General features: G+C 49.8%; 1 protein-coding gene across 2 annotated transcripts in view; it reads left to right on the top strand.

The window, feature by feature from the left end:
* Nucleotides 1-3,856: 3,856 nt before the first annotated feature.
* LOC138740934 (solute carrier family 22 member 6-A-like) overlaps nt 3,857-19,765 on the top strand; it is a 41,659-nt gene continuing 25,750 nt past the window's right edge. Inside the window, exons 1-2 of one of the 2 annotated variants that reach the window (XM_069894275.1) lie at nt 3,857-3,945; nt 18,226-18,678. In XM_069894275.1, the coding sequence (XP_069750376.1) occupies nt 18,289-18,678 (390 nt within the window). In that variant the 5' untranslated portion in view covers nt 3,857-3,945; nt 18,226-18,288. Of the gene's footprint in view, nt 3,946-18,202; nt 18,679-19,765 lie in introns of both variants that reach the window. The other variant, XM_069894276.1, reaches the window with a different exon arrangement.

The following is a 19,765-nucleotide window of genomic DNA, read 5'->3' as shown; positions in this document are numbered from 1 at the left end:
CAGTATGGTCCGACCTAGGAGGGGAGGCAGGCCCCTCCAGCCCGGGTAAGAAACCTGCATAGGAGAAGGCCACTCCAATATAAAACCTACGACCCAAGGACCTCGCTGCCACGTCCCAGCTTGCTTGGCCACGGCACATGAACCATGGGTGTAAAGGGTGGGGCCAGTACTGCGCACACTGCACTCCACCTAAAAGCTCCTTTGCGCAGGCCCGAGGATATGCCCACGTCCTCCCCTCCATGTCCTCCCCCTCCACGTCCTCCCCCTCCACGTCCTCCCCCTCCACGTCCTCCCCCTCAAAAGATGCTTACAAACTCAAGCTAGCATGCTGGAACATCAGAACCATGCTAGACAAGGCTGACAGCCACCAACCTGAACGTCGGTGCCCTCATAGCACATGAACTCCTCAGACTTGACATCAACATAGCCGCTCTCAGTGAAGTCCACCTTGCAGATGTGGGCAGCCTCCAAGAACGCGGCGCGGACTACACACTCTACTGGTCTGGCAAGCCTATGGATGAACGACGCCTATCTGGTGTAGGCTTCATGGTCAAGAACTCCATTGCCTCCAAACTCGAAAACCTCCCAACAGGCCACTCGGACCGGATCATGTCCATGTGACTCCCCCTTCAAAACAAGTGTCGCATCACCCTCATCAGTGTCTATGCTCCAACTCTCCAGGCGGAACAAGCAGAAAAGGACAAGTTCTACACTGATCTGCGCAACCTCATTCAACGCACCCCTTCAGCCGACAAGGTTGTCGTCCTTGGCGACTTCAACGCTCGCGTCAGCAAAGACGCAGAAACCTGGCAGGAATCCTGGGCAAGCATGGCGTCGGCAAGTGCAACGACTATGGGCGCCTCCTGTTGAAGCTCTGCGCAGAACAGCGGCTTGTCATTACAAACACCCTTTTTCAGCAGAGGGACAGCCTTAAGACCACCTGGATGCATCCCCGATCCAAACACTGGCACCTCCTGGACTACATCCTGGTGCGAGAAAGAGACAAATGAGATGTGCTCCACACCAGGGTCATGCCCAGCGCAGAATGCCACACTGACCACTGGCTGGTTCGCTGCAAGCTCAACCTTCACTTCAAGCCAAAATCCAGGAACAGTAAAGCCCCCAGAAAGAGGTTCAATGTTGGAAACCTGCAGTCAGACGAAGTGAGAGGAAACTTCCAGGCAAACCTCAAAGCAAAGCTCGAGGATGCAATCCACCTCACGGACTCGTCCCCTGAAACCCTCTGGGATCAGCTGAAGACTACCATACTGCAATCCACTGAAGAGGTACTGGGCTTCTCCTCCAGGAAAAACAAGGACTTGTTCAACGAAAACAACCAGGAAATCCAGGAGCTGCTGGCAAAGAAGCGAGCTGCCCACCAGGCTCACCTTACAAAGCCGTCCTGGCCAGAGAAGAAACATGCCTTCCGTCGCGCATGCAGCCATCTTCAGCGCAAACTCCGGGAGATCCAAAATGAGTGGTGGACTAGCCTCACCAAACGAACCCAGCTCAGCGCAGACATTGGCGACTTCAGGGGTTTTTACAAGGCTCTAAAGGCTGTGTATGGGTCCTCACCCCAAGTCCAAAGCCCGCTGCGCAGCTCAGACGGCAAAGTCCTCCTCAGCGACAAGATCTCCATCCTCAACCGATGGTCAGAACACTTCCAATCTCTTTTCAGTGCCAGCCGCTCAGTCCAAGGATCCGCCCTGCTCCAGCTCCCTCAACAGCCCCTAAGGCTAGAGCTGGATGAGGTCCTCACCCGGGAAGAGACATATAAGGCAATTGAACAACTGAAAAGTGGCAGAGCAGCAGGTATGGATGGAATCCCCCCCAGAGGTCTGGAAGGCTGGCGGCAAAACTCTGCATGCCAAACTGCATGAGTTTTTCATGCTCTGCTGGGACCAAGGAAAGCTGCCTCAGGACCTTTGTGATGCCATCATCATCACCCTGTACAAAAACAAAGGCAAGAAATCAGACTGCTCAAACTACAGGGGAATCATGCTGCTCTCCATTGCAGGCAAAATCTTCACTAGGATTCTCCTAAATAGAATAATACCTAGTGTCGCCGAGAATGTTCCCCCAGAATCACAGTGCGGCTTTCGCGCAAACAGAGGAACTACTGACATGGTCTTTGCCCTCAGACAGCTCCAAGAAAAGTGCAGAGAACAAAACAAAGGATTCTACATCACCTTTGTTTACCTCACCAAAGCCTTCGACACCGTGAGTAGGAAAGGGCTTTGGCAAATACTAGAGCGCCTTGGATGCCCCCCAAAGTTCCTCAACATGGTTATCCAACTGCACGAAAACCAACAAGGTCGGGTCAGATACAGCAATGAGCTCTCTGAACCCTTCTCCATTAACAATGGCGTGAAGCAAGGCTGCATTCTCGCACCAACCCTCTTTTCAATCTTCTTCAGCATGATGCTGAACCAAGCCATGAAAGACCTCAACAATGAAGACGCTGTTTACATCCGGTACTGCATGGATGGCAGTCTCTTCAATCTGAGGCGCCTGCAAGCTCACACCAAGATACAAGAGCAACTTGTCCGTGAACTACTCTTTGCAGACGATGTCACTTTAGTTGCCCATTCAGAGCCAGCGCTTGATGTCCTGTTTTGCGGAAACTGCCAAAATGTTTGGCCTGGAAGTCAGCCTGAAGAAAACTGAGGTCCTCCATCAGCCAGTTCCCCACCATGACTACCAGCCCCCCCACATCTCCATCGGGCACACAAAACTCAAAACGGTCAACCAGTTTACCTATCTCGGCTGTACCATTTCATCGGATGCAAGGATCGACAACGAGATAGACAACAGACTCGCCAAGGCAAATAGCGCCTTTGGAAGACTACACAAGAGCCTGGAAAAACAACCAACTGAAAAACCTCACAAAGATTAGCGTATACAGAGCCATTGTCATACCCACACTCCTGTTCGGCTCTGAATCATGGGTCCTTTACCGGCATCACCTACGGCTCCTAGAACGCTTCCACCAGCGTTGTCTCCGCTCCATCCTCAACATTCATTGGAGCGACTTCATCCCTAACATCGAAGTACTCAAGATGGAAGAGGCCGACAGCATCGAATCCACACTGCTGAAGATCCATCTGCGCTGGGTAGGTCACGTCTCCAGAATGGAGGACCATTGCCTTCCCAAGATCGTGTTATATGGCGAGCTCTCCACTGGCCACTGTGACAGAAGTGCACCAAAGAAGAGGTACAAGGACTGCCTAAAGAAATCTCTTGGTGCCTGCCACATTGACCACTGCCAGTGGGCTGATATCGCCTCAAACCGTGCATCTAGGCGCCTCACAGTTCGGCGGGCAGCAACCTCCTTTGAAGAAGACCGCAGAGCCCACCTCACTGACAAAAGACAAAGGTGGAAAAACCCAACCCCAACCCACCAATTTTCCCCTGCAACCGCTGCAACTGTGTCTGCCTGTCCTGCATCGGACTTGTCAGCCACAAACGAGCCTGCAGCTGACGTGGACATTTACCCCTCCATAAATCTTCGTCTGCGAAGCCAAACCAAAGAGAATTGTTTGAGAAATCGGAGAATCTGGATTGATTAATGTGAACAATTGGGAGTCCAGGCCAAGAGCCGTCAAACGCTCTTCGTACGATAACCTTTTCATTCCCGGAATCATCCTTGCACCCTCTCCTTTGCCAGCATGTCCTTTCTTTAAAGACATTGGAAATCCCTTTGATTAAAAATGATCAGCCAAGCTCACAGAGGGTTAACCATCTTGTATCTGTGCAAGGTATTCCTGGGTTACTTATCTTCCAGTCATTGACACCCACTTTTGCGTAGAGGACCGAGATTCTCTTTAAAGCCACTCCCATTGCCTGTTGTCCTTTTACCCTCTCAGAGATTGACTAATTGCAACGGAAGAGTCCATGGTTCACGCTGCCTGCTGGCTCCCGTCGGTTGCCTGCTCTTCTGGTGAGGTGAGGTGAACATCTGCAGCAAACACGGTCTGGCTGGCTCTAACCTTCTCCGTTCCTCACCCGCAGTGTTCAGGTGTAGGACAAATCTGAAGCCACTTTTAGCCTTCTCCAACCTTCTTTATCGGCCAATGTTAAAGTTGACCCATGATGCAATAAAACAGTAGTTGTAAACTGGATTTGAAATTGGCTGAGTGGGAGAAAACAGTGAGGAGTGGTGGATAATGCTTCTCAGACTGAAGGCTTGTGACGAGTGGTGGTGCCTCAGGAATCGGTGCTGGGACCATTGTTGTTTGTTGTCTACATCAGTGATCTGGATGATAACGTGGTGAATTGGTCCAGCAAGTTTGTTGATGACACAAAGATAGATGTGGACAGAGAGGAAGGTTTTCAAAGCTTGCAGAGGGATCTGGACCAACTGGAAAAATAGGCTGTAAAATTGCAGATGGAATTTAATGCAGACAAGTGTGAGGTGTTGCATCTTAGAAAGACAAACCAAGAAAGGACGTACATGGTAAATGGTCAGGCACTGAGGAGTGCGGGTAGAACAGAGGGATCTGGGAACACAGATACATAATTCCATGAAAGTGGCATCACAGATGGACAGGGTTGTAGAGAGAGCTTTTGGCATCTTGGCCTTCATAAATCAAAGTATTGAGTCCAGGAGTTGGGATGTTGAAGTTATTGAAGACATTGGTGAGGCCAAATTTGGAGAATTGTGTCCAGTTCTGGTTACCGAACTGCAGGACGGATATCAGTAAGATTGAAAGAGTAGAGGAGATTTACTGAGATGTTGCCCAGTCTTCAGGAACCAAGTTACAGGGAAAGATCAAACAAGTATGGACTTTATTCCCTGGAAAGAAGAAGAATGAGGGGAGATTTGATCAAAGTTTACAAAATTATGAGGGGTATGACAGAGTAATTGTGAGTCGGCTCTTTCCACTGAGATTTGGAGAGATAAATATGAGAGGAAGAGATAAATAAGAGAGGACTTGGCTTTTGGGTGAACTGGGAAAGGTTTAAGCAGAAGTTCTTCACTCAGAGGGTGGTGGGCATGTGGAATAAGCTGCCATCTGGTGTGAATGCAGCTCAATTGTGTGCTTTCAGAATAAATTGGACAGATACGTGGATGGGAGAGGTCTGGAGGGTTATGGAATGGGAGCAGGTTATTGGGACTAGCTGAACAATGGTCAGCACAGATGAGAAGGGCTGAATGGCCTGTTTTCCATACTATAGCATTCTATGGTTCTAACCAATGAGTGTACAACCAACTTTATTAATTTTTAATTTAATTTAGACACACAACACAGTAACAGGCCATTTTTGCCCACGAGCCCATACCACCCTATTTACCTAGAACCCCCGGTACATTTTGAAGGGTGGGGGGCAACCGGAGCCCCCGGGGAAAACCCACCCAGGCACGGGGAGAACATATAAACTCCTTACAGACAGCATGGGATTTGAACCCCGGTCCTGATCACTGGTGCTGTAAAGGCTTTGCACTAACCATGACGCCCTATTGCATTACGCTGGTGGGTGCAAGGGATACAAAGAATGAGTAGACAGTGTCACTCGTTCCCTGCACTGAGCCTTACTCAACTCATACAGCATTTTAGTGAACCTTCTATCATCCTTTAGAGTGGTGCAGCCTGCAGCTTTACACTTTGTACATCCACAGGACTGATTTATGACATCTGGTGCTCCCATTGTGGCCTTCTCTACATCAGAGAAACCGGTCGCAGCCTGGGAGATCACTTTGCTCAGCACCTCCTCTCCCCCCCGCAACAACAGTGGCTTTCCAGTAGCCAACCATTTAAATTCCAAGTCACACTCCCGCACTCACTAGTTTGTCCGCCTTGTGTACTATCCCACCTTGACCACCTGCAGAACACTGACTTCTCTGCTAACCTTGCCCACCTTTTCTTTTCCCTCCCCCTTTCCTGTCTTTCCAGTACTCCCCCTCACCTGCCCAGCCATCCCTTCTCCCCCTCACTGCCACTGTCCTCTCCCTGTCTATCATCTCCTGCCTTTGCCACCCCTTCCCTCCTCATTTTTCCAGTTCGGGCGCCTGCCAACATTCTCTCGTGCTCCAGCCCAAAACGTCGGTTCCGTATCTTTACCCTCATGGCACAAAGGCCACTACTGGACCTGCTAAGTTTCTCCAGCATTTTGTGAGAGTTGGTTGTCCTCCCACGGAACCAGCCTCCCAACAATCTGTTTGATGAATTCACACCCCCCCCTACCCCCGAGGCTGGCCCTCGACCTTAGCAACACTTGGAAAGGGACCAACTTCTTCCGCTCCCGATTCCTCATCAGAATGTAGCCTCCTGGCTGGATTTTCAGCGGTAGTGGGCCCCCCCCACCTTATCACCGCATTATACACTGAAAGTGTAAGGTCTCAAGAATTTTATTGGTTCTCATTTTGAAAATCTTATTTTTAATTTACATCAATACATACATAGAAATTCTTCATCAAATAACAATAAAACGATACAAAATTATGTATATATTTTTTTCTTTTTATTCCCCCCCCCCAAGAGAAATAAGAGAAAAAACCCTGAATTTATTTATCATTCACTAAAAATAAGGGGAGTTGTGGATAGAAAGCAGGGTTTTTCTGGACTACAGAAGGATTTGGACTGTTTGGAATGGTGGGCTGAAAGGTGGCAGATGGAGTTTAATGCAGATAAGTGTGAGGGGCTTAATTTTGGGAGGAATAACCAAAAGAGGATGTGAAGGGGGGGCATTGAGGAACAGAGAGATCTTGGTTCATCGTTCTTTGAAGGTGAATTCTCATGTAGATAGGTTGGTGAAGAAAGCTTTTGGTCTGCTGGCCTTCATAAATCATAGCATAGAATATAGGAGCTGGGGGGTGATGTTGAGACTGTTCAAAGCATTGGTGAGGCCAAGTTTGAAATATTGTGTGCAGTTTTGGTCTCCAAATTAGAGGAAGGATATCAATAAGGTTGAGAGGGTGCAGAGAAGATTTACTAATATGTTGCCTGGATTGCAGTATCTTGAATATGGAGAAAGAATGAGTAGACTGGGTCTTTATTCATTGGAATGTAGAAGGTTGAGGGGGGATTTGATAGAGGTGTTTAAAATTATAAGGGGAATAGATAGAGTAGATGTGAATAGGTTCTTCCCCTGAGGGTAGGGGAGATTGGAACGAGGGGTCATAAGTTAAGGGTTAGAGGGGAAAAAGTTTAGAAGTAAAATAAGAGGAAGCTTCTTCACTCAGAGAGGGGTGGGTGTATGGAATGACCGTCTGGAAGAGGTGGTTGTGGCAGGGTCAATTCTGTCATTTAAGAGGAGGTTAGATGAGTACATGGATGTGAGGGGGGTTGGAGGATTATGGGCATGGGAGTGGATAGGTGGGACTAGTGGAGTTTCATGTAAAACCGTGCAGACGAGAGGGGCTGAGATGGCTTGTTTCCATACTGTAAATTGCTATATGGTTATATCCTGTTCAGGTACATATTAATCGGGGGGGGGGGGGGGGGTGGGGGGGGTGGAGTGGCTGTTATGGATGATGTGGACAGACTTACTGACAAAATCAATATATGGTTTCCAAATCATATAAAAATTCTCAGTTTGATTCCTTAAATTTTGAATAAAGTTATCCGACTTCCATTTTATGGCTGTACATTTCCATGCCACTGCTATTCGGAAATTCTCGTTGATATTTGTCTAACTTCAATTTAGTATCAGTGTCGTATACATCACCAAACAGAAATATTCTGGGGTCTTATGGTGTCTGCATTCTTCATAATTCATCCCAATAATATATTCAAACCTTCCCACTTTTTTTCACAAGACCAAACTGCTCCTGTTTCTTTGTTGCACCTGGAACCTTTGTCAGAACAAGTTGAATGAAGCTCATGTTATTTATACACCGCCAGTGGGCTGATATCGCCTCAAACCGTGCATCTTGGCGCCTCACAGTTCGGCAGGCAGCAACCTCTTTTGAAGAAGACCGCAGAGCCCACCTCACTGACAAAAGACAAAGGAGGAAACACCAACACCCAACCGCAACCCACCAATTTTCCCCTGCAACCGCTGCAACTGTGTCTGCCTGTCCTGCATCGGACTTGTCAGCCACAAACGAGCCTGCAGCTGACGTGAACATTTACCCCCTCCATAAATCTTCGTCCACGAAGCCAAGCCAAAGAAAAGTTTAATGAGAATCTCTGTATGTCCATGTACTCGGCGATAGCGCCAGCGACCGGGTCCGGGCTTCAAATCCCGAGCTGCCTGGAAGAAGTTTGTATGTTCTCCCCGTGACTGCGTGAGGTTTCCCCCGGTGGGGGGTGGGGGCTGTAGATTTTTATCGTTCAATATTTTTATTGATTTTTCACATCATCCATGGAATGTATCATAATAATGACTGACAGGCTAGATCACTTAACAAAATATAAAACCCAGAGACCACATCCATCAAACAAAAACACATCAAAAATGGCATTTCATCACATCTCGGTGCGACTCCACCAAACCAATAGTGTATGACTGAAGAAAAAATGTACTTCGTTCCTGAAATAAACTTCAGAATTAATAATGTGCCTGGAGATTGGGAAAACAACTCAGGAATGGTCACCAGAGCATTTGAAACCTTCTATTGGAGTTACTAATTGAGTAACAGATCTTTTCTAAATTTAGACAGGAGCTGGGGGGTGATGTTGAGACTGTTGAAGAGTGAAGCCAAGTTTGGAATATTGTGTGCAGTTCTGGTCTCCAAATTAGAGGAAGGATATCAATAAGGAAGAGAGGGTGCAGAGAAGATTTACTAAAATGTTGCCTGGATTGCATTATCTAGAATACAGCAAAAGATTGAGTAGACTGGGTCTTTATTCATTGGAACGTAGAAGGTTGAGGGGGGATTTGATAGAGGTGTTTAAAATTATAAGGGGAATAGATAGAGTAGATGTGAATAGGTTCTTCCCCTGAGGGTAGGGGAGATTGGAACGAGGGGTCATAAGTTAAGGGTTAGGGGGGAATAAGTTTAGAAGTAACGTAAGAGGAAGCTTCTTCACTCAGAGAGGGGTGGGTGAGTGGAATGACTGTCCGGAAGAGGTGGTTGCAACAGGGTCAATTCTGTCATTTAAGAGGAAGTTGGATGATGTGAGGAGGTTGGAGGGTTATAGACAGGGAACGGGTAGGTAGGACTAGAGGAGATCACTTAATTTGGTGCGTACAAGGGGCTGAGATGGCCTGTTTCCGGACTTTTGTTGACATATGGTTATAATGTCCCTCAGCCTCTGAGCAGGAGTGAATGGGGCCACATCCTTCCATCTCAACAGTATCACACATCCGGCCGAGAGAAAGAGACACAGACAGAGTATGACATTTAGTTGGAGTTGAAAGAATGTCACCCTCTCCAGATGTACCAAAAAAAGTGACCATAGGGTTAGGCTCTAGATTTAAATTAAGGATAAAGTTTGAAACACCTCCCTCCAGTATTTATCACAAGAAGAATTTACATCTGAAAAGATACGAGATCATTTGACTTTAGGCATAAGAGCCCTAGGTATAACTTTAAATTGTTACAAACAAGAATGTAGAATTAACCATCTTAAAAATTAAATCCTGAACTTCATCTGACAATGAAATCCTATTCCCAGGCCTTTTTAATTTTAACTAGAGGGGCATGTTTCAAATCCTCTGGATATTAAACCAGAATGTTGTAAACTAAATATTATATTGTGGCGGCACGGTGTTAGGCAGGCGAACCGGCCCCGCTCGTAACACACACGGTGGGGCAGCCAACCAAAAATGGTGCCGTCGGGGGTTTCCCCTTCAACCTTGGCACCGGGCTCAGAAGCCCATGCTTGGGGACCCACGTGACATCAACGCCCCCAGCACGGTTCTCAGCCAGGTCCGGGCTTGGAATATAAGGCCAGCCAGGCAGCCTGCAATAAATCAGTTCTGCTCGCTGAGCTCAACCCGTCTGGTTGTGTGTTCTTTCAGTAGCAGTGTAGCTGCCACTACAGTTGGTGACCCCAACAGGTTCAAATGCCTTTGAACCCAACATGAGCAACCCTTCAATCAGTGCTATACCTGTCAAGCTCCCTGACTTGTGGGTTCGGGAGCTGGAGACCTGGTTCAGCCATGCAGAGGCTCAGTTTCAGCTCCACCAGATTTCATCAGACATGACCAGGTTCTACCATGTGGTCGCCACCCTGGACCAGGCCACTGCCAAACGTGTGCTGCACCTCGTTCAACACCCACCCGCGGAAGATAAATACGGGACCATCAAGTGGGTGCTCACCCGCTCCCTCGGACTATCCAGGTGCCAGCATGCCACTCGGATGCTGCACCTCGACACCTTGGGGGACACGTCCCCGATTGAGCTAATGGACGAGATGCTCGCACTCATGGGCAATCACACCAACTGCCCTCTTTCTGAGCGCATCTTTCTCAACCATTGACTGAGGACATCCGGCTGCTACTGGCCCAAGAGAACTTTGCTGACCCGAGGAAGGTCACTCAGAAGGGTCAAGAGCTATGGCTCAAGCAATTCCCGGAGGGCTCAGTGGTCCAGCAGGTCGCGAGTCATGGCCATGACCACTCCAAGCCTTCCTCTATGCTGCGGTAGAACACCCGGTCCCTACAGGGGCCACAAACAGCATAACCAGAGGCAAGGCATCTGCTCTGGGCATCTGCTTCTACCACCAGTGATTGGGAGCCAAGACTCGGAAGTGTTGTCAGCCCTGCTCATTCCAGGGAAACTAGCAGGCCGGCTGTTAACGGCTGCTGCGGCTGGTCAGGGACACAGCCTTCTCTACCTGTGGGACTCATTTAGCGGCCGGCGGTTCCTCGTCGACACTGGGGCCCAGATCAACATCATTCTGGCCACAGCCATCGAGTCCAGGAACCAGCCTCAAGGACCTCCCCTCCATGCGGCCAATGCAATGGAGATCCGGACGTATGGAGACAAGACCGTCCACTTCCAGATTGGCTGGCAAAAGTTCTCATGGAGGTTTACCATCTCGTCCCTTCCGACCGCCATCCTGGGTGCCGACTTCCTCCTCGCCTATGGGCTCCTGGTTGACATTCGAGGTAGGTGCCTGGTAGATGCCCGTACCTTCCAGGCCGTTCGCCTCAATGCCTCCCGCACAGAGCAGTCGCAGAGAGCCACGATCAGCATGCCCAAAGGCAAGTTCCAGCGTATCCTGGATGAGTTTCTGGCCCTCCTCAAGCCACAGTTCTCCGCTTCCTCACCGCGTCACTGGGTGTTCCATCACATCCTCACCCAAGGCCCCACTGGTCCACGCCAAGGCATGCCGGCTCCCACCAGTGGCAAAGGAAAAGTTTTTGCATCTGCTGGAGCTGAGGATCATTTGGCGCTCTGACAGCCCTTGTGCCTCACTGCTCCACCTGATCCCAAAAGTCTCCAGCGGCTGGCGCCCCCGGGGAGACTATCAGCGGCTCAATGATGCAACAGTTTCTGACTGTATTCTCCAAGGTCGACCTGGTGCACGGTATCACCAAATTCTGGTGCACCCTAAGAACATACCCAAGACAGCCATCATCACTCCCTTTGGCTTGTTTGAATCCCTTCGCATGCCGTTCGGGCTCAAAAACGCTGCCCAGACCTTCCAGTGCCTTATGGACTCAGTGAGCAGGGACTTGGATTTCATCTTTATTTACTTGGACGACATCTTTGTTGCCAGCAGGGATTGGGTCCAACCCAAGGCCCACCTGCGCACCCTCTTCTCCCGACTGGCTGACTTTGGCCTCACGATCAACCCAGCCAAGTGCCAGTTCTGGAAAGGGTCCATGCAGTTGCTGGGCCATACCATCACTGCTGAAGGAGCCACGCCAATTACCACGAAGGTCGCTTCAATCAAGGAGTTCCCACGCCCGGACCACCTTAAGGGGTTGCTGGAGTTTGCACGTATGGTCAACTTCTACAACCGATTCATCCCAGGAGCCATGCGCATCATGTAGCCGCTATTTGCCCTCATCACAGCCAACATAAAACACTTGCCTGGACTCCAGAGGCCTTCAGTGCATTCGAGGCCATGAAGGATGCCCTTGCGAAGGATACCATGCTCCCCCACCCATGCACCGACCTGCATATGGCGCTTTCCATCAATTCTTCTGCCACAGCCATCGGCACCATCCTAGAGCAGCAAGTGAATGGACAGTGGAAGCCACTGGCATTCTTCAGCCGGCTTATTCGCCCACCAGAGCACAAGTATAGCACCTTCGACCGTGATTTACTGGGCATGTACCTGGTGGTACAGCATTTCCGCTATTTCTTGGAGGGAAGGACTTTTACCATCCTTACTGACCACAAACCCCTCACTCAGGTGCTCGCCATTGCAAAGGATACCCGGTCAGCCCATCAGCAGCGTCACTTCTCCTTTGTGTTGGAGTTTACCACCAACATTCGGCACAAGGTGGGGAAGGACAACATGGTCGCCGATGCACTCTCACGTCTGGGCATCTGCGCACTAACACCCAGCCTCAACTTTGACCAGCTCGCCCAGGACCAGAAGTCCGACGAGGAGACATGAGCCTTCAGGACTGCCATCACGGGCCTGCAATTCTAGGATTTCCCAGCTCCTAGCAGTGAGGGCACCGTCCTGTGTGATGTCTCCATGGACATCCCGCGACCAGTGGTTCCCCAGCAGTGGTGCAGGCAAGTCTTCCACCATATTCATGACCTTTTGCACCCTTCCATCAAGTCCATGGTCCATATGGTGGCAGATCGTTTCGTCTGGCACGGGCTGCAGAAGCAGATCGCGGGCTGAGCCAGAACCTGCACCCATTGCCAGCTTTCCAAGGTGCACAGGCACACCAGAGCGCCCATACAAGAGTTCGAGCACGTCCAGGAACAGTTCAGCCACATTCATGTGGACATCGTCGGGCCCTTACCCGTTTCCCAGGGTAACTGTTACCTTTTCATGATGGTGGACTGCACCACTCATTGGCCCAAGGTGATCCCGATGCCAGACCCCTCCATGGACTCCTGTTCCCGTACGCTGTTGCACGGTTGGGTTGCCCGGTTCAGCGTCCCGAATCACCTCACCAGTGATCAGGGCAGCCAGTTCACCTCTGCGCTCTGGGCACAGCTCGCCAATAGGCTGGGGCTCAAGTTACTCTGCACCACGGCCTATCACCCACAGGCTAATGGGCTGGTTGAATGACTGCACTGCCACCTTAAGTCAGCACTAATGGCCCACCTCACCGGTCCCGACTGGGTGGACAAACTGACTTGGGTGCTCCTGGGCATCCGCTCGACGCCCAAAGAAGATCTACAGGCGTCATCAGCCAAGCTGGTCTATGGCACACCACTAGTGCTACCCGGTGAGTTTGTCAATGCACCTCACAACCCCCAGTGGTCACCGCATGAACTACTCCCCCACCTCCAGGCCCAGTTAGGCTCCTTCGCACCACAACCGCCACCCAGACATGGCACACGGGCCTCTTACATCCCCAGCGAGCTGCCCTCCATTTTTATTCGGCGAGGCCCGACCACGGCACCTCTACAGAGGCCTTACGAAGGGCCATACAAAGTTGTCCAGCGTTCAGCGTCCACGTTCACTCTGGACATCGGTGGTAGGAGGGAACTGTTTACGGTGGACAGGCTGAAGCCAGCACACCTCGACCCCACCGAACCAGTAGTTGTGGCCCAGCCCAAGAAGTGAGGCCGTCCGACTAAAAAGGACATTGGCGCCGGTTCTGGGGGGGGGGTCTGTGTGGCGGCACGCCATTAGTCAGGCAAACCGGCCCCGCTTGTAACACACGCGGCAGGGCAGCTGGTCAAAATGGCGCCACCCTGGTGACATCAACGCCCCCAGCATGGTTCTCAGCCAGGTCCGGGCTGGGAGCATAAAGCCAGCCAGGCAGCCTGCAATAAATCAGTTCTGCTCACTGAGCTCAACCCATCTGGTTGTGTGTTATTTCAGTAGCAGTGTAGCTGCCGCTACACCATCAACAATGTTCGCGTCTGTTGCATGAGGAAAATCAGGTGTCTGAGATCGAAGAAAATGCCTGATTTGCAGATATCAGGGAAAAAAAAGGTAAATTGAACTTTCCGGAAAGCTGTTCTCAATAAAAAAAAGATCAGTGAAATGTTTGATGCCCGATCTGTGCCATTCAAGAAACACAAGATCACACAAAGAAGGTTGAGAGAGATGAGTGGATAAAATAGGGTTTGAAAGAGGAATAACCCTGAAGTCAAAAGTGTTTCCTAAACTGTCCCAGACTTTTTTTTTAACAAACGTGCAAACTTTATTCAAACTACAAGGCCACAAACACACATAGAGTTACAACTGAAAGCAAAACCCACCATAATGTGTGGCAACAAACCTGTGAGAGGCAGTAATTATGACCCCCCCCCCCCATTACCCAGTCAAATTCATTGTCTACCACACACGCAATCCCCTAGGGGGGGCACCGTCCCTTCACTCCCCCTCCCAACACCTCAGGAGCCCAGAAAGGCAGGCAGGCAGTCGGCTCTTCCCACCACCCCCTCTCCCGTCAAATGCCCGCCATCTCAATCCGTGAGTGACCCATTCCCAACCCCACAAGGAGTGCCCGCCCCCCCCACCCCCCCCCCCCCACATCTTCACCGGGCAGCCATAGATCAGGAGATGAAGGGCAACCAAAACTTGAGGAGCAGCCCCTTTGGGTCGGCGAAGAGGGGCCGCAACCTCCCACATTCGACAGAGATGTGGGGCACCGTCTCCTGCCGGCCGTTGAAGACACAGGTGGACAGGGTATCGACGAACAGGCGGCCGGGGTTTCGGCGAACAGGCGGCGGGTCGACTCCGGAATTGGTTACGTGGCACTGCTTGGTGCAGCATCCTCCACCCCAGGTCCCTGATGTAAAGGGGAAGGACTCCTGTGTATAGGGACCTCCACTGGGGACCCCCCCTTGATGCCGGCCAGTAAAACAGACCGCCACGGTGTGCCTGGACGACTGACGAAGGCGAGGGAGTGAAATGTGTGCAGGACCAGCTGGTACAGGAATCTCTTCGGCGCATCCCGGAACGGCAGAGTGCGAAACACCGCAAGACGGCTCACATTATCCTGGACCGCTCCCACAAAATCCGCCGGGCTTTAGGTCCGACGAGCGCCCCCGGCGGATCGGGGCGCAGCCGGGACTGCCCTACCCTCCCCCGACACCCATCGCTGCTGGACGGGGGCAATCCTCTCTGGCAGACACCACACCCCAGACCTGCATCAGCTCCCAGTAAAACACGGGCAGCTCCACCATCGCGGCACGACTGATTTTCAGCACCGGGAGCCGTGTGCCTTATTGCACCCACACTCTCACGGTGCACCCAACAGCAGGGTTGGCAATTGATTAATGAGAAGGGAAATGGAAAGGTTTTTAGCAGAGTTGGGCTCCACTGCTACCCAGACTGGGTTATGGAAATGTTACCGAAACATATGGTTCTGTATATTGACTGGCCAATAATAAGGTGTGTAGGTTAATCAGCGCTGTCTCTGTTCCATCCTCAACATTCATTGGAATGACTTCATCACCAACATCGAAGTACTCGTGCTGGCAGAGTCCTCAAGCAGCGAATCCACGCTGCTGAAGACCCAACTGCGCTGGGTGGGTCACGTCTCCAGAATGGAGGACCATCGCCTTCCCAAGATCGTGTTATATGGTGAGCTCTCCACTGGTCACCGAGATAAAGGTGCACCAAAGAAAAGGTACAAGGACTGCTTAAAGAAATCTCTTGGTGCCTGCCACATTGACCACCGCCAGTGGGCTGATCTCGCCTCCAACTGTGCATCTTGGCGCCTCACAGTTCGGCGGGCAGCAACCTCCTTTGAAGAAGACCGCAGAGCCCACCTCACTGACAAAAGACAAAAGAGGAAAAACCCCACACCCAACCCCAACCCACCAATTTTTCCTTGCAACCGCTGCAACCGCACCTGCCTGTCCCGCATCGGATTTGTCAGTCACCAACGAGCCTGCAGCAGACGTGGACATACCCCTCCATAAATCTTCGTCCGCGAAGCCAAGCCAAAGAAAAAAAAGAAAAGGTGTTAATGGGGTGTAAATTGAGCGGCACAGACTCATGGGCTGAAATGGCCTGTTACCATGTGAGCCCAGGTGGTAGTTGTGAAAAATCACACTAAGAAACGACTGGCTATTGACTACAGCCAGACAATCAACCATTACACTAACCTGGATGCCTACCCCCTGCCACGCATCAATGAAATGATTAATCAGATTGTGCAATACAAAGTGTACTCCACTATCGACCTCAAAGCAGCTTACCACCAAATCCCCATTAAAGAAAAGGAACGACCTGCCTTTGAGGCTGATGGGGGATTATACCAGTTTAAAGGGGTATATTTTGGGGTCACTAATGGTGTGTCTGTGTTCCAGAGGGAAATGGATAAGATTGTTAGGACGTATGAGTTACAGGGTACGTTTCCCTATCTGGATGATGTCACTATCTGTGGGAAAACACAGGCTGAGCACGACAACAACTTAAAGAAATTTTTAGCAACAGCTAAAGAACTCAACCTTACATTTAACGAGGGCAAATGTGTGTTCAACGCGACAGAGCTACCCATTCTGGGCTACATTGTCCACAAGGGCGAAATCCGCCCCGACAGGAAAGAATGGCCCCCCTTAAGAAGTTACCACCCCCAAACCCAGCAAAAGCCCTTAAAAGGTGTATGGGATTCTTTTCCTACTACTGCAAATGGGTTTGGGACTATGCCACGAAGGCATGCCCTCTGTTTGACACTAAATCTTTTCCTCCCTCTCCAATGGCCTTGAAGGCTTTTGAGAGAATTAAAGCTGATATTGCCAAAGCTGTATTCTCGTCCTCATCGAGGATGTCCCATTCCAAGTGGAAACTGATGCTTCAGATTGTGCCTTGGCAGGAACCCTTAATCAAAAGGGCAGACCTGTGGCATTGAAGTGCCAGTTGATGAAGTAGACAAAGACGATGTGGTCAAACAATAATCATGGCTTTTATTAGCAGAAACTCATGGTACAATAATGAAAGACAATAGGTGCATATGCAGTTATATCCAAGGGGAGTGTCCTTAACAGTAGAAATAATGCACAGCCAATGTTAGTACAGCAAGACTCGCCAGAGGGGAGACAGGCAGCTTGGCAGATGCTCACCACAACTGTGCTATATGTCTAAAAAAATTTTTTAAATCTTCTTGAGGTAGGTCAAAAACACATTTTTATCTGCTGCCCAGCAGTTTTCCAAACATGACTTCTGCTTGGGCGTGTGGCGTGATCCTTGACCCCGTTTAGACCGGTTCCCCCATTTAGCTTAGTTTTCAGTGCACCATTTGCTCTTTCCACAATTCCAGCTGCCTCTGGGCGCAATGAGGTAGTTGTCCTATTCCAAGATGCTGGCATAGCTCTTCATTTACCTCAGCAGTAAAATTACCTGAACTACTAATAGGCGGGAGTCCAAATCGGACTCCTACCGCTGTTTCTGCTGTTGTGTTCGACACTGGGATGGCTTCCTCCCATCTACTGACAATTACTGACAGCTCTGCACTTGTAACAGGTTTGCATGGGGCGTAGGAGATGAGACGACTCACAGAATTGTTTTCCAGCATTTATCCGCTCCCCTATGAAAATCATACAAAAATCATATGACCACCGTTAACTTCTGGGTTTCTTCCTTTTTTTTACCCCATTGCTCCCTTAGCAAAGGTAACAGCAGAGTCCATCCCATTCACCCTTTTCCTCATATACTTTAATTTAACATTTCATTAGGTACTCAATTCTGTGTACAAGAGCTTTTGCCCAGGAAAACATTTGGCATTTTAAAATATTTTCCAACTATTTAAAATGAACTATATTTACAAGATGAAAACAGTATCCTCTGGTGAGCGAGTTAAAAACTGCAAGGAAAATTAACTTGCTAGAAGTTACGTTGCTCACATGACCAGCACATGGTAATGGAGTCAAAACTCCAGTAAGATTAAAAAAAACATCCATAAAACTTACATTAACGGTTAAAACAATATAAAACCAACTGTAGAACATAATATTAGTAAGGAACAATATACATTAAGGTTGATGGCATAATCAATTCATTTTCCAAGGAAAACATTTAAAGTAGCCCAGTAGCAATCTTCTCTCCTACTTAACTTGAGCAAAGGTGAGACATAGGAAGGGAGGAGCTTATGAGGAAACTGATGGACAGATGGATCTCCTGTGATGTAATGAACTGGTATAATTCACCTGATGCTCCCCTTGTCCCTCCACATAACCATGCAGGATAACAAGTGAATCTCTTGTCACCAGGTTCAATGTCATTGTATCTGCAGACACCCCTCGGGTGACAACACGCTGCCTAGAAGCACCCAACACCCTGCCCTCCAAACACTGCCATGGGATTCGAGAGCATCCTGGAGAAGGTAGGGAGCATGGGAAAGTTCCAAGCCATGCACGTCATCCTGCTGGCATTCCCAATTCTGTTCATGGCCAGCCACAATCTGCTGCAGAACTTCGTGGCAGCCGTGCCTAGCCACCGGTGCAGGGTGCGGCCGGACGCCAACGCCACCGAGGAGGAGCCACTGGGCCAGGACCTTCTGCGGGCCTTCGTGCCCCTGGACCAGGATGGACGCCCGGACAAGTGCCGCATGTACACGGTGCCGCAGTGGCACCTCCTGACCGCCAATGGGACGCAGGGGAACTGGTCTGATCAGCCCGACACACAGCCGTGTGCCGACGGATGGGTGTATGACCGGTCCCAGTTCTCGGCCACCATCGTGACAGAGGTAGGTTGGACTTCAGTGGAGGAAGAAACTTGCTCTGTCCTTGGCAGGAGGGTGCAGAACATTTCCGTCTCCCAAATAAAAACTCAGCAGGTCAAACAGTGTGCTTTATGTAGCAAAGATAAAGATCCATTCTTGGACCCCTGCTTTTTTAAAGTTTTACAAATCATCTGGGGTAAAAATACTTTTCAAACTGTTCCCTAAACCCACATCCCACTTTAACTAATCCCTGTGCCACTGGGGCTCTGCGATTAGTAAGGGGTTGCTTACGGTGGGATGTGGGTGGGAAGAGAAGGTTGAGAATCACTGCTCCAGACCCAATTGTTACTGAAATATTTTGCTTGATAAAAATGGTAATTGGCCCATTTCCTTTGGAGCTCTGAAACGGTGTACATAATGAGTCCATGAGGGACAATTAAAACAGCGTGTTTCAAATTTTTCCTTTCCACTCACACCCCACCCTTACTGATCACAGAGCCCCGATGGCACAGGGATCACTTAAGCAGAAGGAAGGGTCAGTAAATTTGAGGATACGAAGGTTGGAGGGGTTGTGGATGGAGCTGAAGGTTGTCAGGATATAGATAGGACACAGAGCTGGGTGGAAAAGTAGCAGATACATTCCAATCTGGATCAGTGTGAGGTGATGTGTATTGGAAGGACAAACCAGAAGGCTGAAAACAGGGTTAATGGTCGGTTACTGAACAGGTCCAAATCCATACATCCCTCAAGGTCGCCACCCAGGTTGATAGGATAGTTAAAAAGGCCAATGGGACGCTGGGCTTCATTAGTCGGGGGATTAGTCGGGAGTCGATAAGTTATGTTGCAACTCCTCAAATTTCTGATGAGACCCCATTTGGAGTATTATGCTCAGTTCTGGTCACCTCATTAGAGGAAGGATGGGGATGCTGTGGAGAGGGGGGGAGAGGAGATTCACCAGGATGTTGCCTGGATTGGGAAACAAGTCTCATGAGGTCAGGTTAGCAGAGCTGGGACTTTTCTCTCTGGAGCAAAGAAGGATGAGAAGAGACTTGATAGAGGTCGACAAGATTCTGAGAAGCATAGATAGGATGGACGGCCAGTGCCTGTTTCC

This window comes from Narcine bancroftii, chromosome 8 (genome assembly GCF_036971445.1).
Source record: "Narcine bancroftii isolate sNarBan1 chromosome 8, sNarBan1.hap1, whole genome shotgun sequence".
Classification (NCBI taxonomy): Eukaryota; Metazoa; Chordata; class Chondrichthyes; order Torpediniformes; family Narcinidae; genus Narcine; species Narcine bancroftii.
This window is presented reverse-complemented; position numbering and strand designations above follow the sequence as displayed.